The sequence below is a fragment of the Dermacentor variabilis genome, chromosome 2 (genome assembly GCF_050947875.1).
Source record: "Dermacentor variabilis isolate Ectoservices chromosome 2, ASM5094787v1, whole genome shotgun sequence".
Taxonomy (NCBI): Eukaryota; Metazoa; Arthropoda; class Arachnida; order Ixodida; family Ixodidae; genus Dermacentor; species Dermacentor variabilis.
In genome coordinates, this window is record NC_134569.1 from 150,673,717 (window position 1) to 150,689,634 (window position 15,918).

Sequence of the window (15,918 nt, forward strand, 5' to 3'; positions counted from 1 at the left end):
TTCCCCAGCGTACTCGGCGAACTCAAAAATGAACCTTGTTTATGTTTGTTTAAAGCGAGGAGTAGGTAATGGGCATTGTGTAGACGAAGCTCAAAGTGTGTGGGCAGTTTTTTTTTTTTGCGATGAAGGCTTGCCCTTAAGGCATAATTACACCATTGGGTAACGCGGAAACTTCCTTAGCGACGTCTTCGCGGTCGGAACGCTCAGATTTCTCGTCGTCGAAATATACCGCTCGAGAGACCCCTCTTGGTGTATCCTCACGGGAATACGGCTGGATATCGGGCAGTGAGTGACCTACGCACACCAGACTGATATCTGTTTCTTCACTCGGCCAGGCAAACGCTGCCTCGTCGGCTCCTCTTGCACCCGATGATTTTCCAGTTGAACTTTTCTTGCGCAGCGGACTGGCCAACGTTCCTGTGGCCCTGGTACCGACCAATGGAAAATAAATTCGAACAAAAAACCCCCAAATTCATCCAGGAAGAGTTTCAGAAGGTGACACCTGACTACCAGTTAATCATTGAAGCACTCCAGTTTGGTCGCGGGGACGTTCTCTGCTTTTCGGCGGGCCAGAACTGTGTCACTGACCTCAAATGTACAGCACTTGCCTCACATCCGGTGAGCTACTTTATTCCTTAACACCTTGCTTAAAGGTCAAGTTCGTGGAATCGACTCTAGCGTTACCACTTCAGACATTTTATAAATCTTTTCTATGGCCAAAGCCGTGTCTGTATTTCGTTGCCCTCGCTTATCTGAGAACAAACAGATCCCCACAGAATCCGTCATTATTACTTTCGCTGGAACGACTCGCCTTACGTCTTAAAAGGCTTACGTTTTAATGCTTGGTTTAGTGAATTAACTATCGACTAATTTATTAGCCGCTCAGTCGCGGTTAATTTTTCAGCCACGTTCATCGATTCAAACGCGCAAGAAATTTAGCTTAGCATGTCATCCGGAAATGCTTATGCGCACCTCAAGATATCTCTTGAAGTAGCTCGTCTTTTTAAAGAGAAAGATATCCAGTATGGCAATCATTTTTTTCTCATAAATAGTATACCACAAAATATATCAATTAAGGCTGCATGATGCGATCACAGAGAACAGAACGGGAGGAAAATGGGCGGTTTCTCAAACGCGTAGTCGTGTAACGTTTCTATGTCTCATTTTACTAAAATAAGCTTATACTCCAACTTGCACGAGTCGTGTTCTCTGTCAACTTTTAAACGTAAACACTTTAAAGGATAAACTAGCGTAATATGCAGAACAACACGAAAGAGAGCAATACGAAACAACACGTGCACACTCAGTCCTGTGCATTGCGAAATCTTTTTGTTCACACTACTACACCAACTAGCCCAAACTTCAGCCCCCCCTACTGATACATAAACACTATATACGCAAAATTCAACGCGGATTTGTAGAAACACCGGAATCGTGGCGACGACATGGCAGCAAGAGAAAGGGTCCTTTGCATGGTGTGTTGACACTTCCCAGGTCATCTCAACGTACTGTATATATCTGCTTGGTACAGGCAAAATGACTGCGAACACCCCAAAAAAAATGCGTTCTACCGGGAAATATGAACAAGCTCGTTTGCCACCACGAACGCTTAATATTATTTCAGCTCGATATACCCACTCAGACTTCGCGCCAAAAGCGAAATTCTGATCCTGAAATATAGCTATTTCGCTTCTTTGCTGAATGTTGTGCCAGAAAATAAAATGTCATTAAATATTTTTTTTTAAATACTGGAATAAAGGACGTCGATGAAGTGGAATATTGTGGGGGGGAGGGGGGAGGGGGAAGCCCTACACAATTACTTCATTTACTAATTTATCTTAACTAATATATATTTAGGATTGATTTAACAGTGAAAGGAAGACATACAAACTCGTCCAAATTTCAGTTCTCGCAATATTTATTTAATCCTCTGTCGTCCGGCCCACCACACCGCCACTGGTTGCCAATCCAGCCCTCTGGCCAACAAACAAGTTTGGAGACCCCTGGTCTAAACCGTTGTCTTTCGCGAGTGCCCACAGGTGTCCATGATTGACGGGTTGGGGCTGCCCTCCATCACCGCGCATCACCGCGCATCAGAGCATGCGCGGGTGGGTTTTACGCCTTCTTTCTCTTCCGTCGCTGTGCGACTTGAGAGTCGACGTCTCTGATCTCCTGCTCGTTTTTCCTGTGTCTGCGTTTTGTACGCCTACGTTCCTGCCGTGAGAATATGTACCCAACGTAATACTACACACCTCGGCGCTGGCCCGCTGAGTGTGCTGCGAACACAACACCGTACACAACACAGCTCGGCGCTGGCACGAACATAACGTCGTGCCCCTATAAGTAGGATGCAATTTTGCAAACTGCGATAAGCGTGCGTAGTCGGGGTCGGATTAACCCATGGGCTAATGGGGCGACAGCCCCGACTGCCAGGAGGTCCCATAAAATGCTTCCTTGACAAATTCGCGTCAATAATTTCAGAGAGCTCCTAACCCCGTCGAAAGTTTACATTAGTCACTCGAAGTTGTAACATCCCATCCGGGGGGCGTTCTCCCACCAAACTCTGTAAAAAAAAAAAAAAAAAAAGGTTTAGTAGTAGCCGAATACTTTCTATGAGTTGAATGGATTGGCAACGCTGTGGGATTGAAATGTGACTGGATTGGCAAATCCTGATCGTTATCAGTGGGTGCGCGAGGCAAATTTAACCTTTCAATGCTGCACTGCGCGCAGCGGACAGGCATAAAACAAGTTGGCCGTGCACGTGGCGGTATTGAAAATATCAACGACGAAGCTGCCGTTAGGGCGAAGCTTCAGTCTTCCAGACGAGGGTGCAGGAACCCGACGTACGCGGCCGAGGGAAACTCTTGTCGGATGCGTTCCACGACACATGCAGGCAGCACGACTTGATCCCACCTGCCCAGTCGTTTCCATATCCACTTTGTGAAGAGGCGATAGGCAACGACGCGGTACTTTCTGCAAAAAGAAGTAATCAACGTTAAACCCGTTGCTTCAAAAAAAAAAGAAAATAAAGTGGCCGCGTATCTCGCTTACTCGTGCAGTTCTCCCTGCACTCGCACGCCGAGCTCCTGGAACGCGTAGAACGCCGCCTCGAGGACGCCGGGATTGAGGCAAATGCTGGGGAAATACGAGTGACGGGTGATGCAGTCTTCGGTGCCTTTGGCAACGACTTCGGCCACATCCCGGCAGCAAACGTTTTCCTCCGCGCTTGAACTCGCCACGCACAGCCAACAGGCACACCTGCATTCACACGGATCAACAAATTACCCATCCCGCCGTTGCACACATACGCTGCTGCCACTACTGCTACGGCAGAGCTTCCGGTATAGCGACCGTTAATGGCGGAGAAGCCGATGCCCTTTCTCTGCACTTTCTTCCTTTTGTAACTGTTAGGAACGCACTCACAGCCCGTAAACTAAAAAAAAAGTAAATCAGGTACGATATCTCGAGTTCAGTTTAATGGCTGACAACGACCGAACTATGCGCAGCGCATCACAACGCAATTAGTAGATCAGAAGCGCTCGTCACGTAACCTTACCAACGTATGTCATCGCCACGGTCCGGCGAGGGCGGCGACGCTGGGGCGTCATCTCCCGCGGTGGTAAATCGACGTGGCGTGTCGCCGTACGGGTCCACCACCCTTGCGAGCCTTTCGAGACGGGAGCGCAGCGCAGGGTCCATCGCGCCACAGCGCCAACTTCGCAGCAGCAAGGCGAAGACTGCGCGGCCAGGCAAGAAAAGCGCAGCCGAGACAACCGGAAATATAGGGTGTCTTCGAGCAACAACAAAAGAAGACAGCGCCAGACGTGACGTTCGGCTCCGACGTAGCGCTCGTAGTGGACGCTGGCGAAGGCAAGCGAGAAACGGAAGATCATTGCTTTCCCTATAAAGGTAAGAACTTTTTAATTTCCTCCATGACTTTAACTTCCCACCACGGCGCACACACTGCGCATGTGCCGTTGTCTGTACCGATGAGGCAACGTCGCCTCCGGCTTGATCTTCTCCCGTTTCGTGCTTGCACACATTTTTTTCCCTTTTCTGCACATTTTCCGCCTCTCGCACACGTGCTCACCATGGCAAATAGTGGCGGTAAGATGGTTTTGTGACAAACTAAGCGGCAATATTTCTGTCTTTCTTTCTTTCTTTCTTAAATGCGAAGCATTATTCGCCTGAATCGCCCACTTTGCAGGTATCCGGCTGTTTTCTCTCACCTCCGAAAGGCTCTGTGCCGATAGATGGCGAAGCGTGTCCGTATCCTGCCAGAAAGGTGCAGAGTCGCGCGCTCCCTCGCCTGTGCAACTCGTGCTGCTTCGATGAAACGTGATCACGTGCTTTGGTATCATTCCCTCGCACAGAGAATCCGACTTCGCGATTGCGCTGCCACCAGCCTTTCCACCTGTTTCCCTGGCCCGCGCTCTCACCAATCGAAGGGGGGGGGGGGGGGCAGCACTATCCCAAACCCGTTTGTGCGTTACCTGGAAACACGCGATATTAAAGACGCAATATTATGTGAGGACCTTCCCACTTACCCAGCCCGATTTGTCCAGATGACAGGAAAACACCCTTTTAGTAAGACTTCAAGCGAACGCGTTTCCTCACCCTGTACGATTAAAGTTATTCTTCGCTACGCAATACTCCCCGGAGTGTAGACTCTGCAGTAAATCAGGCGCACTCTACCACATCCTATGCAAGCGTAATCAGAACCCCGACCAACCCCCCTCCCTAAGCGCTCCCGAGGGCGGTGGGGACTGTGTTTTCCAGCTCACGCCTCGTCGACCGGGCCACCTTAATCGACTATCTATTTTGACTATCTATTACGCTCTTATGCGTATGCGTCAATTGACGCAATTTCTCAGGATAACATATTTAATGAGAAGCATTCCTCTCCTTCTCACGCCAACATTTGTGTTGTGTCGCGGTATCTCGGTATATCGTCGTTGTTTTGTTATTTTTTTTTAATGCGAAGATTTTTTGGCTAGTTCAACCTAGTTTTCCGTAACGGCCATGTAACGACCATTTGGAGACAACCTGACCGTTTCTGTGTGTCGATACAGTGAATTCTAAATGCGTGGGCCGATACCGAATATAGTGCGGTCTAACAATATCAGCCACTCCTGAAGGGCATTGGGTATGTACTTCTGGGAGCACCGGGTATGTATCACTATAAATGCGCGGCTCGTCAATGAATTTATTTGACGCCAACTCGGGTCACTGGTCAACATATAGCCGTTCCCGTGGGTATGCGCAACTGGGCATGGGCCACTGAGCACGTATGATAAGAAACCAACAAACAAAGACACCAAGGACAACACAGAGGAAATTACTTGTACTTAAAATTGAAATAAAGAAATCACAAATTAATGCAATTGAAAGTGGATGAAAAAACAGCTTGCCGCAGGTGGAGAACGATCCCACGTCTTCGCATTACCGCGGCGCCGTTTTCCCATCCACTTTCCGGGGTATTTATGTGTTGCTACTAGAAGTAAACCTGGGAGTGTTAGCCCCTTGGTTAACCCTCTTTCTTCTCGTTCAGTACGCATCCAGTCATATTAATGTGAGTCGTTCCCGTGGATATGTGCCGCTCTTCAATTAAACTCTCTGACGTCAACTTCCCGCGTGGCACAACCAGGCTGCTAAATAAAGTCTGCACAAGTTCCGCTGCTTCATGCGTTGTCCATCTCGCCTCGAAGCTATCGCCGCGATCCGGTGTGTCTTTCTGGTGACTGGGAAGGAGCAGCAGCTGCACACAATTATTATTCTCTCTGCTCAAACTGGGCACTGACCCGGCATTCAGTGTGTGGCTTCGAAGCAACGCGGGAGTGTACGCGGCCCAGTAGCCGAGCATGTTGCAGTTCCTCCGGACGACTAACGACTGTCGGCGCGACACACCATCTGTTCCTCTCCGGATTACGCAGCCCGAAGATGTCCAGTCGAAAAATGCAGGCCGATCAAGAAGATAGTGGTTTAAAAAGGTGGCCCGATACCGAAGATTGCGCAGTCTAAAAATTTTGGCCGATGCCGAGAACAGTGCAGTCTAAATATGTGGGCTGATCCCGAAAAGCACTAGGTATGCCCACGCCAGAGGCCAGTGGGTATGTGCCGCTACATGTATGTTCCACTTTTCCGTGAACCTGATTGATGCCACAACGACAGACATCACGTGCTACACTCCGCATCAATTTGCAACACGCCGCAAAAGCATTAACTGTTCGTGGCAGAACAGATATATGATTCATAAAAATTCAAGGGGCACTTAGTTATCCCTACGTGGATGAATGCGAAAGCATTGCGACCACCGCACGATGCTTTGACATTATGCCTCAACGCAAGGTCGTGGGTTCGACTCCTAACAAAGGTCGGGGGCTCTAGTGCCTTAATGAACTGTACCTTAATTCACTGTGCTTTAATTAACTTCGCCTTAGCACCAAAGGTCCTGGGCTCAAGTGCCTTAATTATTTCAATTTTATTAAATGTGCGTTCATTAATTTCTCCTTAATTAACACCAAGGGTCGTGGGTTCGACTCTGACCAAAGGTCAAAGGTTCAAGTGTTCTAATTAACTATGTCTTAAATAATTGTGCATTAATTATATTCAACTCAATTAACACCAAAAGTCGTGGGTTCGACACCCACCGTCAAGGGCTCGTAGTCTTTTTCTGCCATCGCATGGTCAGACCGCCAATGCCGGAATTTCCACCTCATGAACCACTTGATCCTTTCGCATTAAAACCAAAGTGTAAATTCTTCAAAGCATTTTCGGTTTGTTAGAGAATAAACAGACTCAACTCCAACTGGCATCTCGGTAATGCAAAGCATTACGTAGATGTGAGTTTTTTTTTTTTTTTTACAGCGAAGCTGTATATCTGTACGCCCCCCCCCCTCCCAATGCTGTTGTTGTGTCCGTGGGCAAAAATTCAACCAATCACAGCGGGATGCGAGCACCATGCGCGCCGCTGAGTTCTTTGCAGTCCCAGCAGATGGCGCCCGCCTCCACGCATTCGCGGCGCTGGCCATGCAGAGGAAAAAAAGAACCAGAAAGTTCGTCTTCGCGCATAGCGGTCGCTGCAGTTTGCTTAAGCTGCAGTTGCCGGGGAACAGAAACTGTAGCGTACGAAGCAGGGAGCGACGTAACTACACCTTCAAATATTGAAGAAGAAGCTTCCTAGCAACTGATTTCACTTGTGTCCTGATAGCGCTATGGAAAGACCACGCATAGTTAGGGCTCCCGGAGGGAAACGTAAACAGAATGAGCGGCGACGGGAATAGCAACGTCAATATGCACAACAGCGTCATGGCCAGGCTAGGTAGGGCGCAGCGGTTCCTGCCCAAAGCAAGCCACGCACAGTTAGTACGCCTGAAAAGCAGCGCGAATACGGTGAGTGACGAAAGGAACAGCGACGTTAACATGCACAATGGCGTCGTGCTAAAGCTCGGTAGGACCCAATTCAAGGCTACGTCATATTGGTCTATCGTATAGGGTAATACATATAGGTGTTCTGCGGTGATACCCCAGCTTCGATGTCACGTCACGCAGCCAGCCTTGGCAAGCGAATGCTCCGGGCGACATACATTTGCTCAGGGGTGGCCCAACATGTGACCTCTTGCGTCGAGATGACGCAGCAAGAATCGAGATTTTCAGAGAAATTTGGTTCCCAGCAGCTATGCCACTAGTTTTTATTCAGTACGCGCTTGTTCAGCTGCCCTACCGTCCCTCTGCCTGCGGAGCGGGAATACTAAGACTCACCGCGCACTTTGACGTGCGACCACGTGCTGGGCCGACAGGTTTGGATTCAATCGCCTTTTCGCGATGCTCCCTCCTATTATTTCCTTCCTCCATGTTCTCTGGCCAACCACCTTCACAGCGTGGATGGGAGCCCATTTTCTAAGGCGAAGCTTTCATTGTCTACCATTCCATGGCTTCGCCTGTGTCGGTCTGTCCGTCTGTCGGACGTTGGGTCGCTCACTGGCCGAGTTCTTGTTTGCCGAGTATATTGAATCTCACTTTTCAAAAAAATAGAGGAAGAGAGTCTGTCGGCGGGATTCGAACCCTTGGCGTGGCAGCCCGATGCTCTAACTATTAGGTCACAATCGCTTTTCTTTTTCGTAATATTTTTCAGAAATATAAAACATACATGCATAAGTTGTATACATAGCGGCCAACATAGCCATAGAGGCGTCTACAAGCACGATATAAACACTTTACACTACAATTATTACTGTAAACAGTTCTCAAAACAGGAGGAAAAAGGACACACTGCATCAGCAATGGCTACCAGTCCGGTTGGAAATCGCTTTGATCGCAAAAGTCTTTCAGCTGTGAAATCGTCTGAGTGAAATGTGACTCCGAAGGTACAATTCGTTTCGCATTCCGATCTAACATGCGGACCCATAAGTTACTGCCGGTTAAATCGCACATCTTCAATATCTAATATACCAGGCAATATCTTCACATTTAGTGGGCGTAGGGTATCGTATTGTATGAGATTTTACATCACGTTCCTTTTTAAAAGTGTTTTGGAGAACGTCTGAACATAATATGGGCGTCCATGCAGTTAATAAAGCCGCCTTCTATAGTTTGCGGTACATCACAGCGACGACGGTTAATTGAAGATACAAAAATGTTTGTTTTTTTCTACTTAACCAAACTTTAACAGGTAGCGCTTCGTATGCACTTTGTTACCAAATTTAGTAATTTCGAGAAATGTTGCTTCGCGTCCATATCTGCAGGGATTCATGCGTGAAGGGTACCTCGCAGTGCGCTTTCTGGCAGTTAGCTTCTCAAATGAATACTAATGCTCTCCCACGTAAAAAAAAATTGTTGAAAACTCTAATACATATGCTTTTTCCACCTCCGTTATACAGCTCACTATAGATCGGCTTACCTGGACACGGCATTCCGGCATGAGACTGTAAATGCCTATTTCTCCACACTCTATAACCTTGCTGCAGTTAGGCCACGATGACACCTTTTTTTTTATTGCATAGAATTATGAGCAATGTCAAACCAATATTGTTACATTACATTTCAACACACATGAGAAACAAATGCACACGTTGTATACAGTCCAATGAAAGTTCAAAATTCTGGCAAGCAAACACAAGTGTGCAAACGCGAAATCCATTCAGGTACGGGATCAAAGGTAGCAACCACACTACGAACTTGAGCAGTCTCTTCTCGGAAGATAGACCTTGTCGAGCGAGGTGGCTCGGCATGTCTGCCGATCATTCGACTTCTTCGTAATGAATAAAGGCCTAATAACATAAGCAAATCGTATGGTGCATTACTGGTTGTCTTTTTGTAAGGAAAGAACCGGATACCATAATATGTGAGAGGAAAGTCTTTTTTGACAGTTCTTTGTAAAATGTCCCAAAAATTAAATGCGTCACGACAAAGTATAAAGCAATGTTATATTGTCTCCGGTGGAATGCAAAGTCTACAATTTGTATTCCAGGGTACATACAGTCCTTTTTCCCGAAGCCACGTTTTAACTGGCAGGGTGGAGGTGTGCAGCTTAAAGAAAAACGTTTTCGCTGCTGGCGTAATGCACATTCTACGGACATGGCAAATAACATCTTAACCAAATAGAGACAGATACGGCTTTCGGTACAGAGGTTCAGGGAGAAGGTTATCTATAAAAATGCTACATTTAGCGACGTGCGATTAACGGTATACAAATATTCAAGGGTGAATCTGGCTTTCAAGAATGGAATAGTGTCGACAAGTTCCTTTAGGAAGCCCCATAATGGTAATTCTTGAGAAAAGTTTGTCGTGACGAAAAGAAAAGAGAGATGGGACGCAAGACGTGCTCGATTAACTGAGAGAAGGATCACACCTCTACAATCGCCAGCGCTAACTACCTTTGTCAGATCACCTCCACGTGGTGATTATGATGATGATTTCCATACAATATAGCACGTACACATAACGGGAGACTGTCCAAGAAATGAGGGGTACGTTTCGTGCCAACGCCAGCTATAGCTCTTCGAGATTATAGCCGCGTGTTGATGATCCTTGTGATTACGATACTATGGCACGTCACCCACAATGGGTGATTCGGTCAAGAAGCGCGTGCACGTATTGATTACGATGATGATTTCCTTATTATGGCCAGTACCCACAACTGGGTATTAGCCAAGATAGCAGCCGGTACATTTATAATAAATCGGAAATATAGCCAATACAAAATTTGTTCCGTTGCGTAGCAACGGGTACGCGAACGCGCATGCGCGCGCCAGTTTTCTTTACGCCAAAGACGCAGGAATGGAATCGGCAAATTTATAGCATTTCTTTAACCGCTTGAAAAAAAACTTCGCTTCACTTAGATTCCATCCTGTTTACGTTGGATCTGCACAATATTTTTTTTTTTCCGGCAAGTATTTTGATGGCTGTTGGATTATCTCGAGAAAAAAAAAATAGACCTTTTCAGAGCCGCTGAGCAGCGGTTATTATATGAGTACTTTTTCGCCAGTATCGACGACCCGAACGGGAAGCTGAAAGGCATTTTTCTCAATCTTTCTCTGTCCTACAAGGCCCCCAGCTATGTCCAGTTAGACGTTACACGTAAAATCTACGCGAGCGTCATTATCCGCGCGTGCGGTGCTTCACTTGTACGGGTGCGTTCTTACGAAGCGCACAACGGGCAATGCACGAGGCAATTCATGGCATCAATGTCGCAGTTCTGTAAACATACCTTGGATACAAAGCAATCAATACAGGCTTAGCAACCTTCCTAATACGTCCACATAGCGAAACACCCTCTCTATATCATGGAACCATTTTTTTTCATTGCTTAATGCATGCATATATATCCACACTCGTCGCAGGTGTACGCGCCACTTTTGATGTCCCGAAGAAATAGACGGATGGAATAAAATGAGGCCACCGAATCGTTAGTGCGAGCATCCTTTCAATGAACTAACAATTTCTACTCTCTCACCAGGTCGTCGTCTACCGCCAGAACCAGACAAAAGGGTACAAAGCAAATATTCTGAGATTCTAGAACATTATAAGAAGAGGAGGGAATACCCGGCACCACACAGCAAGCTTTGCAGACAATAAGCCGTCGTATGACGCCGACACCGGCGCGCTCTTCAAAACGCGATGTATCCCTAAACCTACACAAGGGACTCTCAAATTTTACAGCACGCCGGGCACCCTGTCTGGTAATGTAGCAAGAACACACGGACGACACCCATTCGAGCTCCAACAGAAAACCAGCGAAAAGCTCAGTTGACAAGCCCAAGTCCCGAGGACGCCTGGCGAACAGGGCTATAGCTATCAGCACTGCTACTTCAGCACGGCTACCACGGATACCTTGAATAGGGTGGCCGCCCACTTCCGGGCACCAAAATATTGGTCTCCCAAATTAATGTTATTCACTCGTTCTCACTATCTGCGTACACTAAAGTGATTAGGTACCGAAAATTTTCAATACGTAGATATTCCATCGAACCGTCAATAACATCGCTGAAACAATTCCAGCATCTCAGATTTTCCTGAAAAAGGAAACGGGGCTCACTAGGACAACCACCCGATTCTTGGCTTCACCGCCATTGTGGGCACGCTGCCACGCGTTTTTAAAGGCACATTATTATCATCATCAGCCGCAGCATCGCTAGTTCTGACAATGCAGCGACCATATCGGCTCGCGTCCCCTTTCGACCGGCCTCTTCAGCCGGGGACGTCCGCAACATGGCGAGGAGCCTACGTCGGCGCCACACCAGCCGCTGTGGGCCAGGCGGTGGGCACCTCGTCCGGAACGGCCTTCCTTTCGGAGAGCACGCTGACGGAGCAGAGTAGCCTGAGCCGCTCGCCGACGCCATGGTTCTTAATTGTGCAGCTGCATCGGGCTGTTCGTCGGCGTAGGCGTCCTCCTGGTCGCCTATCTGTACAAGGCGAGCCAACAGAAAGACTGGCCCGACGTGGCCCAAGCCGGCCATTGAGTGGCCAGAACACCACCCAGCTGCCCCAGGTCGCCACCCGACCTGCGCGCGGACGCGTCCCTGGTCACAACCGCGAGTGCGGGAGACGACGAACATTTGATGAGGCCGACGGCGTCGGCAACAGTTAACGCCAACGATTCGCAGCGGCACGACGGTGGCGCGACCGCGACTACGGCGACGGACGACGCCCTGTGGGCTGGCGTCGCTGTCGAACCGCGGTTCGTTCGTCACGACGTACTCGTCTCGGCTGTTCGAAACCTTTCCAATCAGGGGTGAAACCATTCCGTGTGTTCGCCTCTATATTTGCCTCGGGCATTTTCAATTCCGATACACTCGCGTGCTCGAAGACGATTAAATGCTCTACTACCCGTCTTGTACGCAGCGTCTTTATTATCTTTTCTTGAGCGCGAGCCCTACTCGTGGCTCACAGAAAAATAATGGCACTATGCCAACGGGCCTGCTGTTTCCTTTTTAGGCTCGTAGTTTAATACGTATTGCCGATTCTTAATTCAGATTGATCAGCCGGAACAAATGGAGAATATGCATATTATTTTTATTTCTACTTTATTTTATTTTATATACCTTTTTTATGTTTTTTCAGACGAGAGGAATTTGTAGAGTTAATATTGTGTGCGTTCATCGGAGGATCGCGTGGCGACTCCAGTAGGTACGAAGCTACCAACGTGTGAACCTTAAAATTCGTTAAATAATTCCCGCCAATCCACTCCTATCCTCCTATCATATCAGCGAAGCTGCTGATGTGATGCGCCTAATGTTTGGCAACTTATCAAACACAGATCCCATGATGTGCGCCCATCACGCACATTGCTCTTCAAAGTGATATATGACACAGACATACGTTTCAATGCAGTTTACAAAGCCTTTATTTTATTTAATACATTGAAATTACTGCTATAACTGCTTTGGGGGCGCTATGATACACGCACATGTTTTCAGTTGTTATTTGAGAAATGTTTCTGGCCAAAGTAAATCGGTGCATGGCCCGTGCACGGTAGCTGGTTGAATCGAATCGTTGAAGTAACTGAGGCCAAACTCCTCCACGAACTGGGTGAACCACTGCTTCGTTTCCGGTTTTGAGATGCCTGCGTCAAAGTATCCGACAACGACCACCGGCCAAGGACTGGCGGGAACGTACGTTGATCAACGCGAAAGTGCGCGCGTTTCGTCATCAGTCGTGTGGTTTGACGGCTGTTTTTAAAGCTTTGTATTGCTAGGCTGAACAAAATTCGTCTGTACGCACCTGTTAACAGAAAACTATCATCATCAGCAATGGCTCGAGCATCGTCCTCTTCTTCCGCAGCTAACTCGTTGGAACAAACGCGCTCCTGCGACTGCTCCCCCGTTCGTCGTCGTCGTCTTCCTATAGCTGGCTCCGTTGCCACTCATCATTCCAGCGTAGAATTTCACTTCTCTTCTGTCGTCGTAATGGGGAGGCCGCGTTTACGGGGGTATGATCCATTGCTTAAGGGGGTATAAGCCCTTCATTGTCATTGTATCCCACCTGCGGCCAGTTGTTTTTTCATCCACTTTCATTTCCATTTAGTCATCATTTCTTTTATTCAATTAGGAACTACAAATAATTTCCCCTGTGCTGTCTTTGGTGTCATTGTTTGTCGGCTTCTTAAAGGGACACTAAAGCGAAACAATAAATCAGTTTAGACTAATGAGCATTGTTTGACAACCCTGCAGGCAGTCAGTTAAAAAAAATAGTTTGATTATTAGATGAGAAAATGGAGGTCCAAGTATCAGTATTTGAATTTCGCGCCGATACCCAGCGGCGGTACGTCAGCGTGACGTCAGGGATTCCAAAGTATATTTTCGCATTTGGGTCGCGTTGGCTGAGTAAAGGTTCCGGAAACTTGCCACGTTTAATATTTGGTTCCTTTAGAACACAATGTAGTCAATCTGTACCGCTATGTATAATTAGTAGGCCCTAGAAGATGCCATCAAACTCCAACACGTTACAGCCACCAGGTGCGGGAACTCAAGTAGGCGTCGCCACCCGTATTTCATACTTGCGCTTTTTCTGGCTTACCAATCGTCTTATCGTTGTAAGAGTGGTCTTTTTGGTGTTGTAGAAAGGTAATTTACTGATGCAGCAGAAATCATTTTTCACTTTAGTGTCCCTTTAAGATATGGCAAGTAAAAATTGGGCCCATCGGTTTCCTTTTCTCTCGTTCATTAAATAGCGAAAGTCTCGAATCCGGCAGCTTTGATGACTTCAGGTAGCATGCGTGGGTTTCTTGGCTAGTTGCCTTCACCCAAGCAGTTCTAGTGTTCGTGACGCCTGCGGCAGAAAGGATGTTCCACATTTGCCGCCAATGCCGCGAGTGGTGGCGCTGGCTAACACACCCAAGGTTAGTTCTACTAGATAAACACAATTACCCCAGAAATTTCATGGGATAATGGCACCGTGGGTTCGTATCCCACCAGCGGCCAGTTTTTTTCTCACCACTTTCATTTTCTTTTATTTATCATTTCTTCAATTCAATAAAGAATTACAAGTAATTTCCCCTATGCTGTGCTTCGTGTCATTGTTGGCTTCTTATGTATGTATGTATGTATGTATGTATGTATGTATGTATGTATGTATGTATGTATGTATGTATGTATGTATGTATGTATTTATGTATGTCTAACGGGTGTGTTCAGTGAATCACACATTGAACATAACACACGGCTATGTGAATTGTCTTTTCATGTCAGTGAGTGCAAGCATAGCAGTGCATTGCGTCCACCGGCTTCGCCAAAACATTTTTTTTTTTCGGGAATATCTTGGAAAATCACTTTCAGCAAAGTAGTAAAATATCTATGATTTTTTAAAGAAAAATCTGCGATGGTCGAGAAACACGTCTGGGACACTTAGCATGGAATGACTGTCTTGAGCGCCTTGAACTCAAGCGCTGTTATCCCTTATATTTTAGCAGAAACGAATCTTCGACAATTTCGAATAGTGGGTTCTCGAATCGATTAGTAAAGATTGCGCGATAATTTGAATATTCGCGCACCCCTAGCTAACATGAGCGCTATGAGAGAGGGGGAGGAGGAGGCTCTCAATAAGAGAAAGGACGAGAGGTCGGCCTGGAGACCGTGTATCCAGCCTCCTACGCCTCACCGTGGCAAGGAGAAAAGAGCGTTATATAGTCTTCACCTTACATGACCCACTGGGCACTGCGCGCACGTGCCGTTGGAGCAAAAGAAGGTGACGAAGATGACGACTAAGAACGTGAAAGGAGGAAATCCCCTTAGTGGGTATGATCCATCGATGGCAAACAAGAACAAGAAATAAGAAGACGAGGCCGTCTTTTCCTTACCACCGTCACTACTGAGGCCAAAGACACCCACCATGTACGGCCGACGCGAGGTAGCCGCACTCCTACGCAGCAGTCTGTCGGCCCCGGCCCTGGGTTCGGCGTACCCTGCGCTTCCGCTTCGAGTGTGGTACACCAAGACCCCCGTCGAGTCATCGGGCGCGCCGCACTCGGGGTCGTCCTCGCCCACGACCTCGCTGCTTCTCCACATGTGGGGCTACGACCAAGCCCACGCGCCGCCTCCCAGCGGCGGGAGAGGAGGAGACTGCCCGGACTTGCTCTTGGACGACGAGGCGGGGGCTCCTCAGTGGCTGGGCATCACCTCCGACCAGTCGTTCTTCCGCAAGGTGACCGGGTTGGTATTCGGGCTGGCCGTTCTGTCCTGCTGCACCGCCATCATGATCAGCGCGGGAGGTCGCCTTCGGTCGAGAGAATTGGTCGACGAACGCGCGTGGAACAATTCGACCGAGCCGATGCTTTCGCCGATGCGGGACCACCCACCCACGCACTTCGGCGTTAAGACAGGTAGCGCTGCAACACCGGCTCCAACGTCGTCGCCCGGCGCTGCAGGTCCCCTGTTTTCGGGAGGAAACAACCGGCGGATGCCGGAAGAGAATAACATCGGC

General features: G+C 47.9%; 1 protein-coding gene across 2 annotated transcripts; it reads right to left on the reverse strand.

The window, feature by feature from the left end:
- Window positions 1–1,900: 1,900 nt before the first annotated feature.
- LOC142571025 (P2X purinoceptor 7-like) lies at window positions 1,901–15,466 on the reverse strand. Of its 2 annotated transcripts, XM_075679324.1 has the most exons (4): window positions 15,327–15,466; window positions 3,557–3,737; window positions 3,052–3,258; window positions 1,901–2,973 (listed from the first exon to the last, which is right to left on the reverse strand). In XM_075679324.1, exons 2-4 carry the CDS (start codon window positions 3,697–3,699, stop codon window positions 2,811–2,813), a joined length of 513 nt encoding a protein of 170 aa, XP_075535439.1. In that variant the 5' UTR covers window positions 3,700–3,737; window positions 15,327–15,466; the 3' UTR covers window positions 1,901–2,810. The 2 variants fall into 2 exon arrangements, with proteins under 2 accessions (XP_075535439.1, XP_075535438.1); XM_075679323.1 differs by lacking the exon at window positions 15,327–15,466 and having other exon boundaries at window positions 3,557–3,991.
- Between the last annotated feature and the right edge of the window lie 452 nt (window positions 15,467–15,918).

Excerpts from the sequence above, each read along its gene's own strand:
- LOC142571025 (XM_075679324.1), bottom strand. The coding sequence starts at position 3,699 with ATGGACCCTGCGCTGCGCTCCCGTCTCGAAAGGCTCGCAAGGGTGGTG. Across the intron at positions 3,259-3,556 it reads CGTGGCGATGACATACGTTG|GTGTGCCTGTTGGCTGTGCG; the intron begins GTAAGGTTACGT and ends GTGTGAATGCAG. Across the intron at positions 2,974-3,051 it reads GTGCAGGGAGAACTGCACGA|AAAGTACCGCGTCGTTGCCT; the intron begins GTAAGCGAGATA and ends TTCTTTTTGCAG.